The following is a 15,824-nucleotide window of genomic DNA, read 5'->3' as shown; positions in this document are numbered from 1 at the left end:
AAAACCTCAGAATGGCCAGAGGGAGAACTGATGCCTGGAACTGGCCACTCATTAGAAGAACCAGCATCTTTAGAAAGTACTAGTCATCAAATTAACCTAATAAAAAGATAAGTTACTAAGGAACATTTCCCCAGAGTAGAAAGGCCAACACTATTCAGATAAGAGCGCCCTCAGATGCCCAAGATGGCAAAACAGCAATAAAGTACTTTTAAAAGACTTTATGTTTCAATAATACCACACACAAAATCTGAAATAGCACAAAAAGGTAGACGTTAAAATAGTTTCCAAGAAAAGATTACCGTTTAAAGATATCATATCCGGTAAGATCTCCTTTTACCAAATTGGTAAATAGCAGCAGTGTTAGTTCATAGCCAACTGATCCCAAGACAGAAGAACACTAAAAGGCATTTACCTCTTCTAGGCTGGGGAGCGAAGAAGAAGATACTGTGCGAGATGACAGTGGGTGAAATGGCTCTTGACCAATAGCATGTTGATGGTTCTGGATGTGTATAAAAGGGTTCTGCGGTGGCCTGGGAGGCAATGGAGGTAGGCCATAGGGAAAGCCTGGCCCTATTAAGTGATTTTGTTGCAAGTTAGCAAAATTCCATGCTCCTTCGGGAGCCAGGTATTTCAGGGGAGGTGGGGCAAGGTGTTCAGATGGCAACGAAAAGGGGGAGCCAAATAGTTGAGGTGGGAGGCGCTGTGGGAAGGCTGGGCTGTTGGCTACTTCAATGTCTCTGCTGCTGTCATTAAAGTTAGAAAAGTGGCTACTGTGGTCTGTGCTGCAAGGGGGAGACGGGACTGCTGGTGGGCTTCTAGTCTGAACTTGTCTATATTGCAAAAGTCTTGATTGAGGTGGTGGCATTTCAGCTAGTTCTCGAGTGTCACCTTGATCACGATGAGACAGCTCTCTGAGTAAGTCTTGAAACCTATACAGAAACAAGAAAAAATGAGGAAGAAACCAAGGAGAGGCCCCACTGCATTAACAAGAGCAGAGTCAACCACATGTATGACTTCTGCAAACCAAATCAAAACAGCTACTTAGGGCTTGCATTATTACTCCAACAGGTACTACTCAATATAGCTGTCAAATACCTAACTGTTTTTTACCTTTGTATGAAAGGATCCATCCTTGCCTCAACATGAAAAATGGCCACCATGGACCAGGGAGATAGCTCAGCAGATCTAGATGCTAGCCACCAATCTGGCAATCCAAATCTGACACATGATACAAGAACCAACTCCCCACAGGCTGTCCTCTGACCCCCACATTCACACATACACACACATACCCATACACACAAATACACACATACACACCTATATACCCATACACACCCATATATCCAGAAATAAAAATAAATACCTAAGAGACTGGAGTGATGGCTCACCAGTTAAGAACACTTGGGCTCTTATAGAGAACCCAGGTTCAGGCCCCAGCATCCATGTAGTGGCTCACAATCTCCTGAACCTCCAGTTCTAGAGGAATCAAAGCCCTCTTCTGGCTTCCTCGTGCACCAGACATGCACATGACACACATATCACACATGCAGACAAAATACACATACACATGAAATAAACCAATCAATTTTTAATAAGGTTGTATACTTTAAAAACAGAAATGCTAGGAGGAAGAGGAAGGAAGGGAGGGAGGGAGGGAGAGTGAGTGAGTGAGTGAGTGAGTGAGTGAGTGAGTGAGTGAGTGAGTGAGTGAGTGAGTTAAAGGACCACAGTGGCAGTGGGTGTTTTCCATAGGGAGAGGATGAGGAAGGTGTTCATAGCAATCACATGATGCTGACCACAAACACACTCAGAGTCAGGAGTGACTCCTCAGAGCATTTCACGGCTCAAGGAAGTTAGACATCTACCTATTAGATAAAAATAGGTTTTAGCCACCCATTTACTTCTGTCCTCATTATTCTTTGATTTACTAAGTAAACAAACAAACAAGACACACAGTCCCAAGAATGGTTTGTTTCTTTTGATAACAGACTATAAAGCAAGGAGCTAAAGTCATAGATTACTAGGCCCAGATTTATACAAGAGTGACATCTAAATTCTCCATATTGGAGAGTCAACTGAGAGAACTTTGTAGTATCCACCAACAAAGCCAACACCAGATTTAAAGCTGAAGGGCAAGAGTGAGGCGGAAAACTTGAGTCCTATTCAGAGCTGGCCCTGGGCTACTGGGATACCTGGAGAATGTTGTCTCTGCTTCATCGTCAACTCTGCTGGCGAGTTTCCACTCTGCCCTCACTGGCGGCTGGTGGAGGCCCATGGATGGCTGGGGAAGATGTGGGAGGTGAGGGTGGTGATGGTGTGGATACGGGATGCTGCCCTGGCTGAGATAGGCATGGTGCTCACTCCAATGCTGTAGCCGTGCCTGTTGCTGCCTCAGTGTCTCCAGAGCTACACTTCCATGTACTCGATCTGCAGAAGTAGGTGTGGAAAATTGTTTTTGTTCATTTGGAGCACCAAGTTGACTTTATGCAAAGACCTATACACCCAGTTTTTCTTCACAAAGACAAAGAAATAGCTACAATTCAATTGGGCAAAAGTAATATCCTAAATTTTCCAGAGCCCAGAGCTATGATATTGACTCTCTCCTTCATTATGGTATAAATGTTATCACCTGGATAGTTATTATACACATATGTACATACAACACTTGAAGCCAAATTTTATTAGACTAATTGGTTGGGTTTTCTGGCATTACTTGGAGATGTGAATCAATCTTGGCCTAGACTAATACTATACAGGACTTGCCATGTTCAGCAAATAACCTGGGGACTCTTCACATGTGACATTGTGACAGACAAGCTTACCCAAAGCTTCTCCTATAGGCAATCCTGGGGAGCTCTCATCAACAAAGTTGTTCAGAGGTGATGCCAGGATAGGACCAGGCTGTGTGATGGCTCTCAGTGGACTGTGACCGTCAGGAAGCACAGGTGTTGGCTGCTGCTCGGGAACCACAGCCTCTGCAGCAGGAGGAGACTGTGGTCGGTGAGCAACTGCATTATTGAAAAATGCATTGGTGGGCCCCGCCTGAAATGCAGGAGAGAGTTGAGGTGGTGGCTGCAGGGCCTGTGCAGGTACCTGGCTCTGCTGCTGGACCACCGGATTTGGCTGGGGTGCCACCGGATTTGGCTGGGGTGCCACCGGATTTGGCTGGGGTGCCACCTGATTTGGCTGGGGTGCCACCGGATTTGGTTGTTCAGGCAAATTATTCTGCTGCTGGTTTAACAAGGTGTGCTGCTGGGGAATGGGAAATGGTGGCCTGGGTAGCTGAGGAAGAGGGTGAAAATGGCGGCTAGGGATCGCATACTGTGCGTGTGATGCAGGAAGAGGAAGATTTATGTGTCTTGGGTTGAGATTATCTTTTCGAGGAAATTTGGTATTGGAATAAACAATGCTGGGACGGGATTCAGGACTTCTATTCTGTGGATTTGATTCCAAATCAGCCTAGAGGAGAGAAAAAAAAAAAAAGAAACATTTTTAATTGCAAAAAACCCTGAGTTGGAGGCTTTTCATCCTTTCCCAAGCATATCCCACGTAAAGGCTATGATACGCTCTTATCAGTAGCAGTGGGAATGCTGAGGTGCAGCTTCAACCACCTTGACAATTAAATAAGAGTATATTCTTATAGAAAAGATGGCAGAGAAAACAGCATATTAAAATGAGTCTGAAGAAGGGCCACTGCTGTTTTATTACAATGGCCACTTTAATTCCTGCTATACTATTTTCAATTTCACACTTTCTTCTTTAGAAAGAGAACCATTCATTTCCTTTAGCTATAAATCAACAAAATGTGCTCTTTCCCTCAGATTTTATTGTTTTCATATATCCAATCTACTTCTCCAAACAAATCAACATTAATAAAAACTGTATCTAAACAGACAAATACCATGTCACCTCTGTAGATATGGCTGCTGACTTTGGTCATTACATAGTCTGACATTCTTTCTCTTAACAATCGTGGAGGGCCTACTAAGTGCACTGTGCCTGATTCTGAAGATTAAAAGGCAATAGTAAGATTCAGGATATACTGTTGAGAGCTTAGAGTAGGAGCTACACTCGATCCAGCCACTCTAGCCCCAGTGCCCTGAACTTGTGCAGTAAATAAGGTCTTCTGGGAACACTGTACGAACATGTTAGCTGCTTCTTCTTCTTCTTTTTTTTTTTTTTTTTTTTTGGTTTTTTTTTTTTTTTTTTTTTGGTTTTTCAAGACAGGGTTTCTCTGTATTGTTTTGGAGGCTGTCCTGGAACTCGCTCTGTAGACCAGGCTGACCTCAAACTCACAGAGATCCACCTGCCTCTGCCTCCTGAGTGCTGGGATTAAAGGCATGTTCCACCAATGCCTGGCTTAGCTGCTCCTTCTTGACATCAATCAACCAGACCCTGATTGACTCAGAGTGCAAACATCAAGTTGGTGCCATCAAGCTTTGGAGAACCACTGGAGAAAGGGTTTGGAGTTAAACAGCCTGGTTATCTTAAATGCAACTTTGACTGTAAATGTTGATAACATGAAAAACAAGAAGAGTATGTAAAGTGACGCTTTTTCTTTCCCGGCTGTTAAGGCACTCCACAAACTTTCATGTGTCACCTTGTAAGTTTCAGGGCTGAAATGGCCGGTGAGAATAGTAGGGTACTACTTGTTTAGCCAAAGCCTATAAAGCTAGACAAGGTGCTGAACAGTCCCCGAGAACACAGACGTGGGGCCTGGTCCCTGATTTGAGCTGGGAACACTGAGCAAGCTGTTGCAATGCCAATCATATACCAAGAGTAGTCACCTCTCTTACCACTTGGCTCTTCAGGTCCTTGAGATTGCTGTGATCAGAAAATGAAGTGCTCTGGTCTTCCTACGCAGTGGCTGTACCTGTTCATATCTCAGAACCCAATGACGTTCCTCATAAACAAGCATGTCCTCATACAACTCATGATCTTGTAGAAGACGAAGCTATGCTAGTCAGGGACACAACTCTCTCCAAAAGACATGCTGATGCGCACACTCTGACCACACACACAAGGTTATGGTTACATGTCATGGTTGTTTGTGGCTGAGTTGCTATTTTAATTTATTCCACCACTTGTGACTTGACAGAGACAGGAAGGTCAAAACCACAATACTCTGATCTTGAAGTGAGAAAGAGCTGCAGAGAAAGTCAATGTGATGTGTGTCTGAGAAGGGTGTAGAGGAAGAATAAATGGCCCTTTAGAACCCTCCAGTGGAAGCAGCAGTGGCAGATGTACTTGGAGGCAGCTTAGTTCTAGGTGCTATCAAAATCAGAATCAAGACAGGTAAGTGTCAAGCATATCATTGTTTTTAAATTTCTGTTAGAATCTTCTGTTAGAAAGCAAGGCTACCTGATGCTTTACATCCTGATGCTTTGCTTTGATGCCCAGGAAACATAAAAAAAGAACATCAAGCACTATTTAATTCAGTGCCTTGGTATTAAGAGGTGTATTGCAGGAAGGGAGCCAGCTGAGTGACAGTGGTAGATGCAGGCTGCTCAGACCCCTATCATTAGGTATACTTTCTCTGACTCAGTCAGGAAGTTTCCTGGCTGCCTCACTTAACACCACAGTTCCTTCTACGATACGCCCTCTATCAGTCAGAGAAGCTCCTGAGATACTTGTGAGTGAAGGTAGACAACAGCTACTTAGGCAGAGGTTGGACATCCAAATAAGAAGTCTTTTCTCATGGAGTGGGCACTTAGACACAACTTAGACCTCAAAGAGAAGTGGGACCCCAGAGAACTCTGGGAAATCACAATATGAGAGAGGAGAAGGGAAGTATTCTTTTAAAGCCAGAAGGTCCAATAACAGACAGTTGTATGAAAAGAAATGTTGTGCTAAAGAAAACAACAGAAGTAAGACAACCAAAGAAACAAAAGACAGTGCACGGAGCTCACAGCTGCAGTGAGATGCTGGAACTAGTCCTAGACTGTGCGGGTTAAGACAAGGCACCAGGAGATGAAGGCCAAAGAAGGTATCTTTCTTTCTTTACTCTTTTGCTGTGGTTGTGTGGCACTAGCCACTGAACCCAGAGTCTTGTGCATGCTGGGCACACACTACCACTGAGCTACAACCCAGGCTGAGAACTCAGAGTCAGGGAGGTGACTGGACAAGGACAGTACACTTAAGAGGACTTCATCTAAGGCTGATGATGAGAAAGTAAAGAGACTCAAGCACACACAGAAAGAGTTATTTGTTGTCATCAGTTACAGGGCACAATCTAGGTGGCGGCACTTCTAGAGCAGTCATATCTACACGGTGAGGTAACAGGCTTGAGAAGAGCCACCGAGGAGCCAGGACAAAGTAGCTAAGCACTGCACAAGAAAGGAGGGGGCTGGGTCTCACTGAAGTGAAATTACACAGCTTTCAGCCACACTAATTCTACCAACAATGTGTCTGCACTAACATGTTCCAACACAGAAGCAGAAAGAGAGGAAAAGTAGGTAGACACAAAGTTAAGGATCTGCACAGTGGGTATGGAGACGGGGTCAGGCACTGAGGGAGTCACTGCCACAGTCCTTCCCAGGCTAAAGCCACTGTCAATGCGACAGCCGTAGCTCTGTCCTCATACATTTTTTTTTAATCACAAGGAGTCTATAAATCTGAGTCTATTGCTGAATTAAGAAAATCTGAGGGAGGGGGCTGGAGAGATAGTTCAGCAATTAATGTTACTCTTTTTTTGTTTGTTTGTTTGTTTGTTTGTTTGTTTGTTTGTTTGAGACAGGGTTTCTCTGTATTGTTTTGGAGGCTGCTCTGTAGACCAGGCTGGCCTCGAACTCACAGAGATCCGCCTGCCTCTGCCGCCCTAGTGCTGGGATTAAAGGCATGCGCCATCAACGCCCAGCCTAATGTTACTCTTGCAGATGACCCAGGTTCAATTCCCAGCACCAACACGGTGGTTAACAACCATCTCTGACTCCAGTATCAGGAGCTCCAACCTCCATGGCCACACATGTAGTGCATATACATACATGTAGGCAAAACACATACATAAGATGAAAAAAAATTGGAGGTGGGGGGCGGTTTAGAAGCAGGGTTTCTCTGTGTAGCTTTGTAGACCAGACTGGCCTCAAACTCACAGTAATCCACCTGCCTCTACCCACACCCCCGAGCCAGACTAAAGGCGTGTGCCAGCACCACCCTACTGAAATTTAATTAAAAACAAAAAAGAAAGAAAGAAAGAAAATCTGAGGAAAATACAAACATGCAAAGGAAACAACTTAGTAAAAGACAACGGGCCAGGAAGAAGGTAACATGCCCTACTAAACTGCTCTGGAACAATAAGCAGGAGATACTTTGGGTCGATCAGAAGTTCCCTGCCAGAACTACACACCCAATTGACGTGAGCAGCTTACCTGTTTGGACTCTGTAGGCCTTTTCTCTGGTGTTCGGATCTTATTAATTTCAGGACCGGGGTTATTTGTATCAGTTTTACCTAAGAAAATATTTTTAAATCCTTGTAAGTTATCTCCAGTGAACGTAACATTTCCAGTAACTATTCAAACTAGACAAAGCAGAAGGGTTTAACATTATTCACTCATTCTTATCACTTTATACAACCACGTGAGTTGCAGTTTCTCTGCAAAAAAGAAAGTTATAAATAATAAATGGCAGGGCAAAAGCTTCACAAAGGAGAAACAACCTGAAAACAGCAAATAAAAAAGAAAATGGTCCACTTTCAAGGAATTTACAGTCTCTCTTTTTTTAAATTAGACATATAAAAGGTCTTGGTATCCCTGCTTGCTTACAAAGGCTCAACACTTTGTTCACTTGCAAATGCAATTAAGTAAAAATCTAAATGATGTATCAATCCAACTTACTGTAGGGATCTAAACTGACTGTTAGTTAGGGTTTGCATCTAAAAGCTCCCTGAAAGCCCATATGTGAAGTGGTTTGTCCGCCAGCCTGCATGCTACAAGGGAGAGCAACCTTAGGATGCGCGGACTTGAGGACAGATGTGGGCACTGGGACTCCAACCCCTTTCTCTTTGGCTTTTTGCTTCCTTACTCCCATGAACTGAACACAACTCCTCTACCACACATGCCATCATAATGTACTATGAGGCTACAGGCCCACAGCAATGGGACAAAGCAAGGATGGGTCAAATCCATCAAAACTAGGAGCCAAAATACACCTTTCTTTCTTATAAATTGTTAACCTCAGCTAGTTTATCAGAGTGACAGAAGGTAGATGTGCAAACATTTTGAACATAAGTACATGATGGATTACAGAGGAAGCAAAGTTAAAATTTCTCAATACACAATAAGAGTAGACAAGCCTAACTTCACAAGTGTGAAGAGTTCTAGTCTGAAAGAATTAAGCCTAAACTGGGTGTTTTCTGAGATATGCCCTGGCAGCAGCACTAGAACTCAGTAAATGAACTGTCGCATCAGTGCTGACTTACCACTGCACGTGAAGACATGAGAACTGTAATGTCCAAGGCTAAAAGCCAACAGATAGCCCGAAGATGAGACAGTGCATAAGAAAAATGAGGCAAGCTAAAGAGTAAAGCAACAGATACGACCAGAACCAAAACACAGAGAAAACACTGTAAAGAACCAACAAAGAGCTAGTCATGAGTTTGGGGAATGTTAAGCCTGAGTAAATGGGACCACACAGAAGGATGCAGAAAGTCAGAAAGAATACCGGCTGACAGCAAGCTTGAAAACCTCCAAACATCATAAAAACTCTAAAAAGAACCAACATGCACACACCAAAACAGCAAACAGAAACCTTCTCGAAGGCTAAGACCAGGATAAAATAAAAATCTTTAAAGCAGACAGAGAAAGCACACTATATTACATATATATGAAAGATAAGGCTAACAAGGGCCACACACACTCCTTCCTGAGACTGCCCCGCAAGCACTGAGCTGCACCACCTTAACTCTCTTACTTTTTAAAACTCTTTAAAAAGATACTTGCCTGTTTGAACAAAAACTACCAGAAATATTCTTAAATAAACCCACATAAAGGTAAAATGCTCCAGGTGGTGGTGGTACAAATCTTAAATCCCAGCACTCTGGGGGCAGATGTAGGTGGATCTCTGAGTTCGAGGCCACTTGGTCTACAGAGCAAGTTCCAAGACAGCCAGAGCTACACAAAGAAACCCTGCCTCAAAAAAATAAAATAAAAAAGTAAATGCATGACCATCAAAGCCCAGAGAGAAGATTCTGAACTTCTGTAAGTTCTTTCACTGTGCGTGGGGTGTGGAATGTAAGTTGCAAGGTATGCTACAGAAGTTAAAGACACACAGCTCCAATGAAGATACACACCAGCCCCAATACAACTAACACACTATCACTTATGCTATAACTGCTAAGTCAACAAAAGCAATCAAGTGCACCAAGTACACCCTACAAACATCAAACTCACAGAACCGAGAGTTTAAAAATCCATTTCAGTGTGGAGATGTACACCTTTAAACCCAGAACTCAGGAGGAAGAGGCAGGCACATTTTTATGAGTCTGAGGATAGCCTGGTCTATGTAGAGAATTTCAGGCCACGAAGCACAGGGAGAAAGAGTACTAATTATAAACTATCCTAAAGTAACATGCTTTGCTGCTTCCTTTGGGTGGTGCTGCAGGTAAAATGTAAACGAAATATGTATTTACCTCTGCACTGCAGCCCCACCCCCAGAAACATACCTTAAAGATACAAACAGATTAAAAGCAAATGGTCAAAACCAAGAATGCACTGCTGTCATTAGTCAAAAGAAAGCCCAAGAGATACACAGACGTTGACCAAAGTAGACCTCAGAGCCAAGAACATCATCAGGAACAGTTATTCTGTAAATACTAAATGAATCACCAGAGAACACAGCCTTCAAAGTTTGTCTCCTAACAACAGACCCCTAAAATTCACTGAGAACTGACAGAATATAAAGAAATTCTAGACAAGCCTGCATAGGAGCGCATACCTGTCATTCCAACTCTTGGGGGAGGTAAGGAAGAGACATTAGTAGTTCAAGGTCACCCCAGGCTACAAAAGCAGCTCAAAGCCAGCCTAGCTGAGACTTTGTCTCAAAAAATAGACGATAGTTTTCAGAGACTAATTCCTCTCTTCAGAAAGTGACAGAGAAGACAGGCTGAAAGCCAGGAAGGACACACATGAAGACTTGAGCAGCATCTGACCAGCTCACCCTGAGCGCCCAGTGCTTCAGGGTACACACAGAGTACTGAATACTGAACACTGAGAGACAGACCCAGATCCCAATGAATTCAACAGGATTCATGCCATACAAAGTATGCTCTCTCACCATGGTGGAATTAAATGTAGGAACCAGTAAGAGAAAACATCTTAGAAAATCACTAATAATCAGAAGCTGAAACTCACCATTCTAAATAATCCATGGATATAATCTTTTTGGTTTTGTTTCCAAAACAGGGTTTCACTACATTGTAGCTCAGGTTAGATTGCAGCCCAGGTTAGCTTAAATTTCATAATCCTCTTGCTGAGACTATAGGCAAGCACAACCCCACCCAGTCCATGAATCTATTTTAATGTCAAGAGAAATTTTAAAAGTATTGTAAAAATATATTATTGAACTAAATAAAAATGCAAAAACAACATATCAGAATCTGTGGAATGTACTAATGAGGAAGACACTGCACTAAACAGCCATTTTAATCAAGTTTTATACTTAAACTGCTCTTAAATGTTGAAAGAAATTAAGACCTAAAAAGGTAGGGACACATATACTCTGTCCATAGACCAGAGGCTTAATATTGCTAAGTTTCCAGTTATTCAAAAACTGACCTAAAGACTTAATGTAATCCCATTCAAAAAAGAAAAATGCTAGCTTTTCAAGGTTTTGTTTGTTTTTAAAAGGATTCTGAACTGTTTGTGGAACTGGAAAGGAATGAAGTGAGAGCACTACTAGACTGCCTGTCTTCCTGTGGAGCATACACAAAACTGTAGTACTCGGGCTGGCACGTCTAGCATGAACGCAAACACACACCAATGAAAAAGGACAGAGTCCAGGTGTGGTAGGCTGATTTTAGTGTGTGCTTCAAGGTAGCCCAGTGACAGAACAGAACTTTCTATAGATGATCCTGGAGTAAATGACTATAGACATGCCACCAATACAACACTACCACCAATGCATCAGTCCTTACCTCACAGCAACAACAAGTTACCTCAAGGACCCAGTGTGAGAGTTGAAGTTGACGAGACAAGATTTCTAAGGGTTCCACCTACCGTTTCTATTTTGCTCCTGCTGATCCTTCTCTGTGTGCTGATTCTGTGGCTGCCCAATGTTGACAGGTGGATGATGTCCAAGGCCATAAGGGATCGGTGACCCACGTCCATGTGTATGTAACAGGTTCATATTGTAGGCCATTGCTGCTGGGTGTGTAATAATCCGAGGATCAACTGCAAACCTACCCTGGTATCCTGTCCATGGTACCTAAATTATTATAAGAAATAAAGTAATTGAACTGCGTATGTTTCTGAACACAAACTGATATAATGTTGATTAGCAAAAACAAACAAACAAACAAACAAACAAACAAACATACACATAGAGACCAAAATTTTACCCAACTACCATGGTGATATCATTCAACAGTAACAATGGGTAGAGTCACTATACTACATTCTTACTGGCCAAAACCTAGTTCTCAAAATCTTTAGCATGTTAGGAAAAATGGATCACTGTGGGGTTAGAAGGAAATGAGGACTTGAAACTGCTAATTACCCTAATACATCAAAGCAGTTTATACCCTGAATCATTTCTTCCCCACATGGGTGTATACACCGATTCCAGCGAAAACCATCTTTCCAAGTGAAAACTGCATGGTTACACAGTTTCATAGACTGGATCAAAGGACAGAGGGGGAGTCTAAGACCGCTCAACCCAGAATAAGTATTCCAACCTTTCATGAATAACAGTCACTTAATGTTCATTCACAGCGGGCAAAATTTAAACAGGTCATTATTCTAATTAGTGCTTTTAACTGAGTCAACTCTACCTCAAATCACCTTCAAGAAGCTTGATTGCCTGGATACAGGAACCTCTCCAGGTTACACAGACAGGATGACAATGACAGGTGCTGTCATCATTGCTGCAACTGCTGGACGAAGACTCTCAGAAATCTATATACTAAAAGCTTCTCTGACCTGGCCTAATGAAACAAAATCCTAACAGATACTGCTTCAACAGACCACATGGCATGTTGCTAGGCATCTGGAAAGAAATAACTCAGCTAAAATCTAAAGCCTCTGAGCACAGGAGTGACAGTTACTCTGCTTGGCTGTCATGCTTGTGGCCTATCATGGCCAACAAGAGCGGGAAAGCTCACAGCTCAGCAGTTTTCTCCTTCGTGGGTACCGGCAGGAGTGCCAAAACTCTCTGACAGGATCACCTCTGCCTGAAATTACCTCACGTAAATCAAGCAAATGGTTTCCTAGGCTAAAACTTCTAAATTTAGAAATATGTATGTTTCTACAAGTTGAACAAAAAGCACCAAACATTTCAAAAAGGAAATAAAAATGGGCTTATATATAAAATGGAAGTCTCTAACAACGCTTTCTCATGATTCAGTAGGGTTCTAATGTGGCACTATGTTTCATAAAGCATTGGATTTCCTAGACAAATTCAGACCCAAGAGAACTAGACTAAAGGTCCATCTCCTTCAATAACTCCACCACTTAGGAACAGTTCATGACTGAGAATAAAACACAAAAGACAAATAAAAGCATCACTTATACAACTCTCCTCAGGAGACAAAAAAAATTATTCTGAATGAAAACATGTAACTCCTGACGTCTTCATAGTCTGTGATAAACTAACAAGTAACAAACAATACACACATTTTTTTTGGACATTTCAAAACTTAGTAGTTAAGCATGAGTTACTGTAAAAGAAGCTTACGGACACTGTAAAGTTAAAAACAAAACAGTGTATGGGTACTGGGGTGGCTCTGCAGTGATTGTTGAGCACATGAGAAACCCTGGGTTTGATGCCCAGCACTGAAAGGAAAAGGCTGGCAAAACACTCACTGGGATTGCTGCTACGTGACTAAGGAGAAAGAATTAAAATGTCCACTTACAGGCAAAGGCACCGACATGACTACATTCCCTCCATAGACAGCAGGTACATAAAGAATACTTGTCCCAGTGTGAGGATCTATTCTTTGAACGGGGCTTGGAGATTTTCCCAAACTTGGGTGAGGTCCAAGAGGGGGTGGAGGTGTATATGCTCTAATAGGATTGCCAATAAGTACAGAAGGATTGGGCTGAACTGCAAAACAAACCAAAAAAAAAAAAAAAAAAGGAGACTCAATAGCTGTACACAATGACCTTGACAGGAATGCTCTAATCATCCAATAGCAAAAAACACATTTCCCAGGTGACCCATGAAATGCCTCCACCAAAGAACAAATGCGCAGGATAAGGCACATTAGGAAACAACTGCTCCGCAGTACTCGGCTGCAGCTGTGTGAAGGGTACAGGGTTAACTTGTGAGAAGCTGGAGGGGAGTCTTCAAGACAGAGAACCATGAGTGTACAACTCCAGCAGGCGCCTCAAGACAGGCGCAGACAGCTCCTCAGAACCAACTTCTGATTTGTGGTTGTAGCAGTCACATACAGGGTGAAGGTTATGCAGAGTATCACAATGGTATTCAAGACCTTTCTAATAAACTTTATCTTGAAATGTGTACCGTACAACATTTATAGGATAAAAATAACTCTTGAAGACTTATGTTGTGTAACAAGCTATGTGTGCTGGTAACTACAATCCGACCACTTTTCAGAAACTAACATGGTGTCATGAAAGAGTTAGAAGAGTTCATTAGACTACAAAGTTCATATTTGTATATGCCTGAGAGACGCAGAGGGAGTAAATGGAAGGGAAGGGGAGAAGAGAGGAGAGACTGAGAGAAAGACAGAAAGCTCTTTCCCGTAGCAAATTTTGTTTTTATGAAAAAATGTTCTCCTCACCAATGCCATCATTCTGGAAATGGTCACTCTGGGGATGATGAAGGCCTTTCCCCTGTAAAGACAAAAACAAATACACGATAACCTAAGCGTGTTTTAACAATAGAGAATAGAGCTTCTCCTCGGCATATGTAAATTCAATATAAATACCCACAGTTACTATCTTAAAACTATCAGGCTATAATCAGGAACTGTTTTGACTACATCAAGATGACTTTCTTTAGGCCCTCTCACACAACACTGCTGTATCGTCACTTCTCTGCTTCAAAACTCATGACACCTAAAATCCTTTTTGTTTTATATCTTAAAGATTTATTTTATTAGGGCTGGAGAGAGAGCTCAGCAGTTAAGAACACTGGTTCAATTCCCAGCACCCACATGACAGTTCACAACAATCTGTAACTCCAGTTCCAGGAGACCTGACACCTGAATTCACAGCAATGCACATAAAATAAATAAATATTTTTAAAAGATTTATTTTGTCTTACTGTGTGTGTATAGACACACTTGAGAGTGCATGAGCACAGCTGTGGGTGGGTGCTTAAGCACAGCGGTCAGAAGAGGACATTAAATCTCTCAGACCTTAATTTACAGAGTTTGGAAGATGCCAGACTCCCTACACATGTGTGAGGGTGCAAACTCCAGTCCTCATGACTATGAAGAAAGTTTCTTAACCTCTGAGCCATCGTTCTAGCCCCTGTTTTGTTAAGACAGGGTCTCATGTACTCTAGGCTAGCCTCAAACTGACTATGTAGCTAAGGATAAGCTAGAACTTCTGATTCTTCTGCCTCCACCGCCTAGGGGCTGGGATTACAGGTGTGGCCACCATGCCAGTTTTATGGAGTGCTAGGGGTAGCTTTGTGCATGCTAGACAAGCACTCCCCCATCTGAGCTATATTTCTAGCTCCTCAAATTCTCTTTTAATAATTTTATTTTGGTTTGGTTTTTGTTATACAGCCTGGATGGCCTAGAACTTGTGACAGAATGAACTGGCCACAAACTCACAGTGATCCTCCTCCCTCTCTGCCTCCCTCTCTGCCTCTGAACTACAATGTAATGTGCAATCAATACAAGTATTTCTATCCCATGGTAACATCCCTAAAATTGCCTTAAAAATGAAATGACAAAATATAAAAATTGTTTTTCAAAAGAAAATTTGTGTTCTACTCATAGGATAAGAACCATACTAACTAACATGGTTTGATTTTTTTCCCCCAGTATGATTCATAGTGTCTCAAAGTATTCAATTTTCTCTGAAAAAAAGCAAGAAAGACACTGATCATTTTTTAGGGAATTTTAGTTAATTGCTAGGCGGCAATTTAGCAATACAGATCAGAGGCATCAAAACGTACAGAGACTTAATACTGTAATTGCACTTCCAGGGATTTATCCAATTGAAATAATCAGTGATGTGGGCACAGATGTGCAGCATAGTATGATCTATATGTGTGATAAATGCTTAAGATTGGGGGCTTTATTAAATAAGCAAGGGCCAAGTCTTATGTGTCAGTTCTTAAATGATCACAAGTCACCAAGGAGTCAAGGACATCAGTCCTAAGACACAAGGAACTGGATTCTGCCAACCACCTGCAGCAGTATGGCACCAGATTCTTTCCAAGGCATCTAAGAGCCCTGGCAGCCAACATCCTGGTCCCAGCCTTGAAAACTCAGAACAGAAACAAAAGTAAGCCAATCCCAACCAACTGACAAATCTGTGTTCTGAGGCCTCCAAGTCAGAAGCATGTGTCCTTGGCGGGATTGGTGGGACCTGGCCCCTCCTCTTTTTTTGTTTTTTTTTTTTTGTTGTTGTTGTTTTTTTTTTGTTTTCAGTTTTGCTTCCCAGCCATGATAGTGGTTGGTTTTTCCACTG

General features: G+C 42.2%; 1 protein-coding gene across 4 annotated transcripts in view; it reads right to left on the bottom strand.

The window, feature by feature from the left end:
• Helz (helicase with zinc finger) overlaps positions 1-15,824 on the bottom strand; it is a 127,627-nt gene that overhangs the window by 20,597 nt on the left and 91,206 nt on the right. For all 4 annotated transcript variants that reach the window (XM_005069993.4, XM_013113329.3, XM_040749983.1 and 1 more), the window contains 7 exons: positions 13,958-14,009; positions 13,067-13,257; positions 11,214-11,421; positions 7,371-7,450; positions 2,826-3,462; positions 2,196-2,430; positions 413-929 (listed from right to left, as the gene is read on the bottom strand). In XM_005069993.4, the coding sequence (XP_005070050.2) occupies positions 413-929; positions 2,196-2,430; positions 2,826-3,462; positions 7,371-7,450; positions 11,214-11,421; positions 13,067-13,257; positions 13,958-14,009 (1,920 nt within the window). The remainder of the gene's footprint in view (positions 1-412; positions 930-2,195; positions 2,431-2,825; positions 3,463-7,370; positions 7,451-11,213; positions 11,422-13,066; positions 13,258-13,957; positions 14,010-15,824) is intronic.

Source organism: Mesocricetus auratus, unplaced genomic scaffold (assembly GCF_017639785.1).
Source record: "Mesocricetus auratus isolate SY011 unplaced genomic scaffold, BCM_Maur_2.0 Super-Scaffold_100007, whole genome shotgun sequence".
Classification (NCBI taxonomy): domain Eukaryota; kingdom Metazoa; phylum Chordata; class Mammalia; order Rodentia; family Cricetidae; genus Mesocricetus; species Mesocricetus auratus.
Note: the sequence above shows the minus strand (reverse complement) of the source record. Positions and strands in the feature narration are given on the sequence as shown.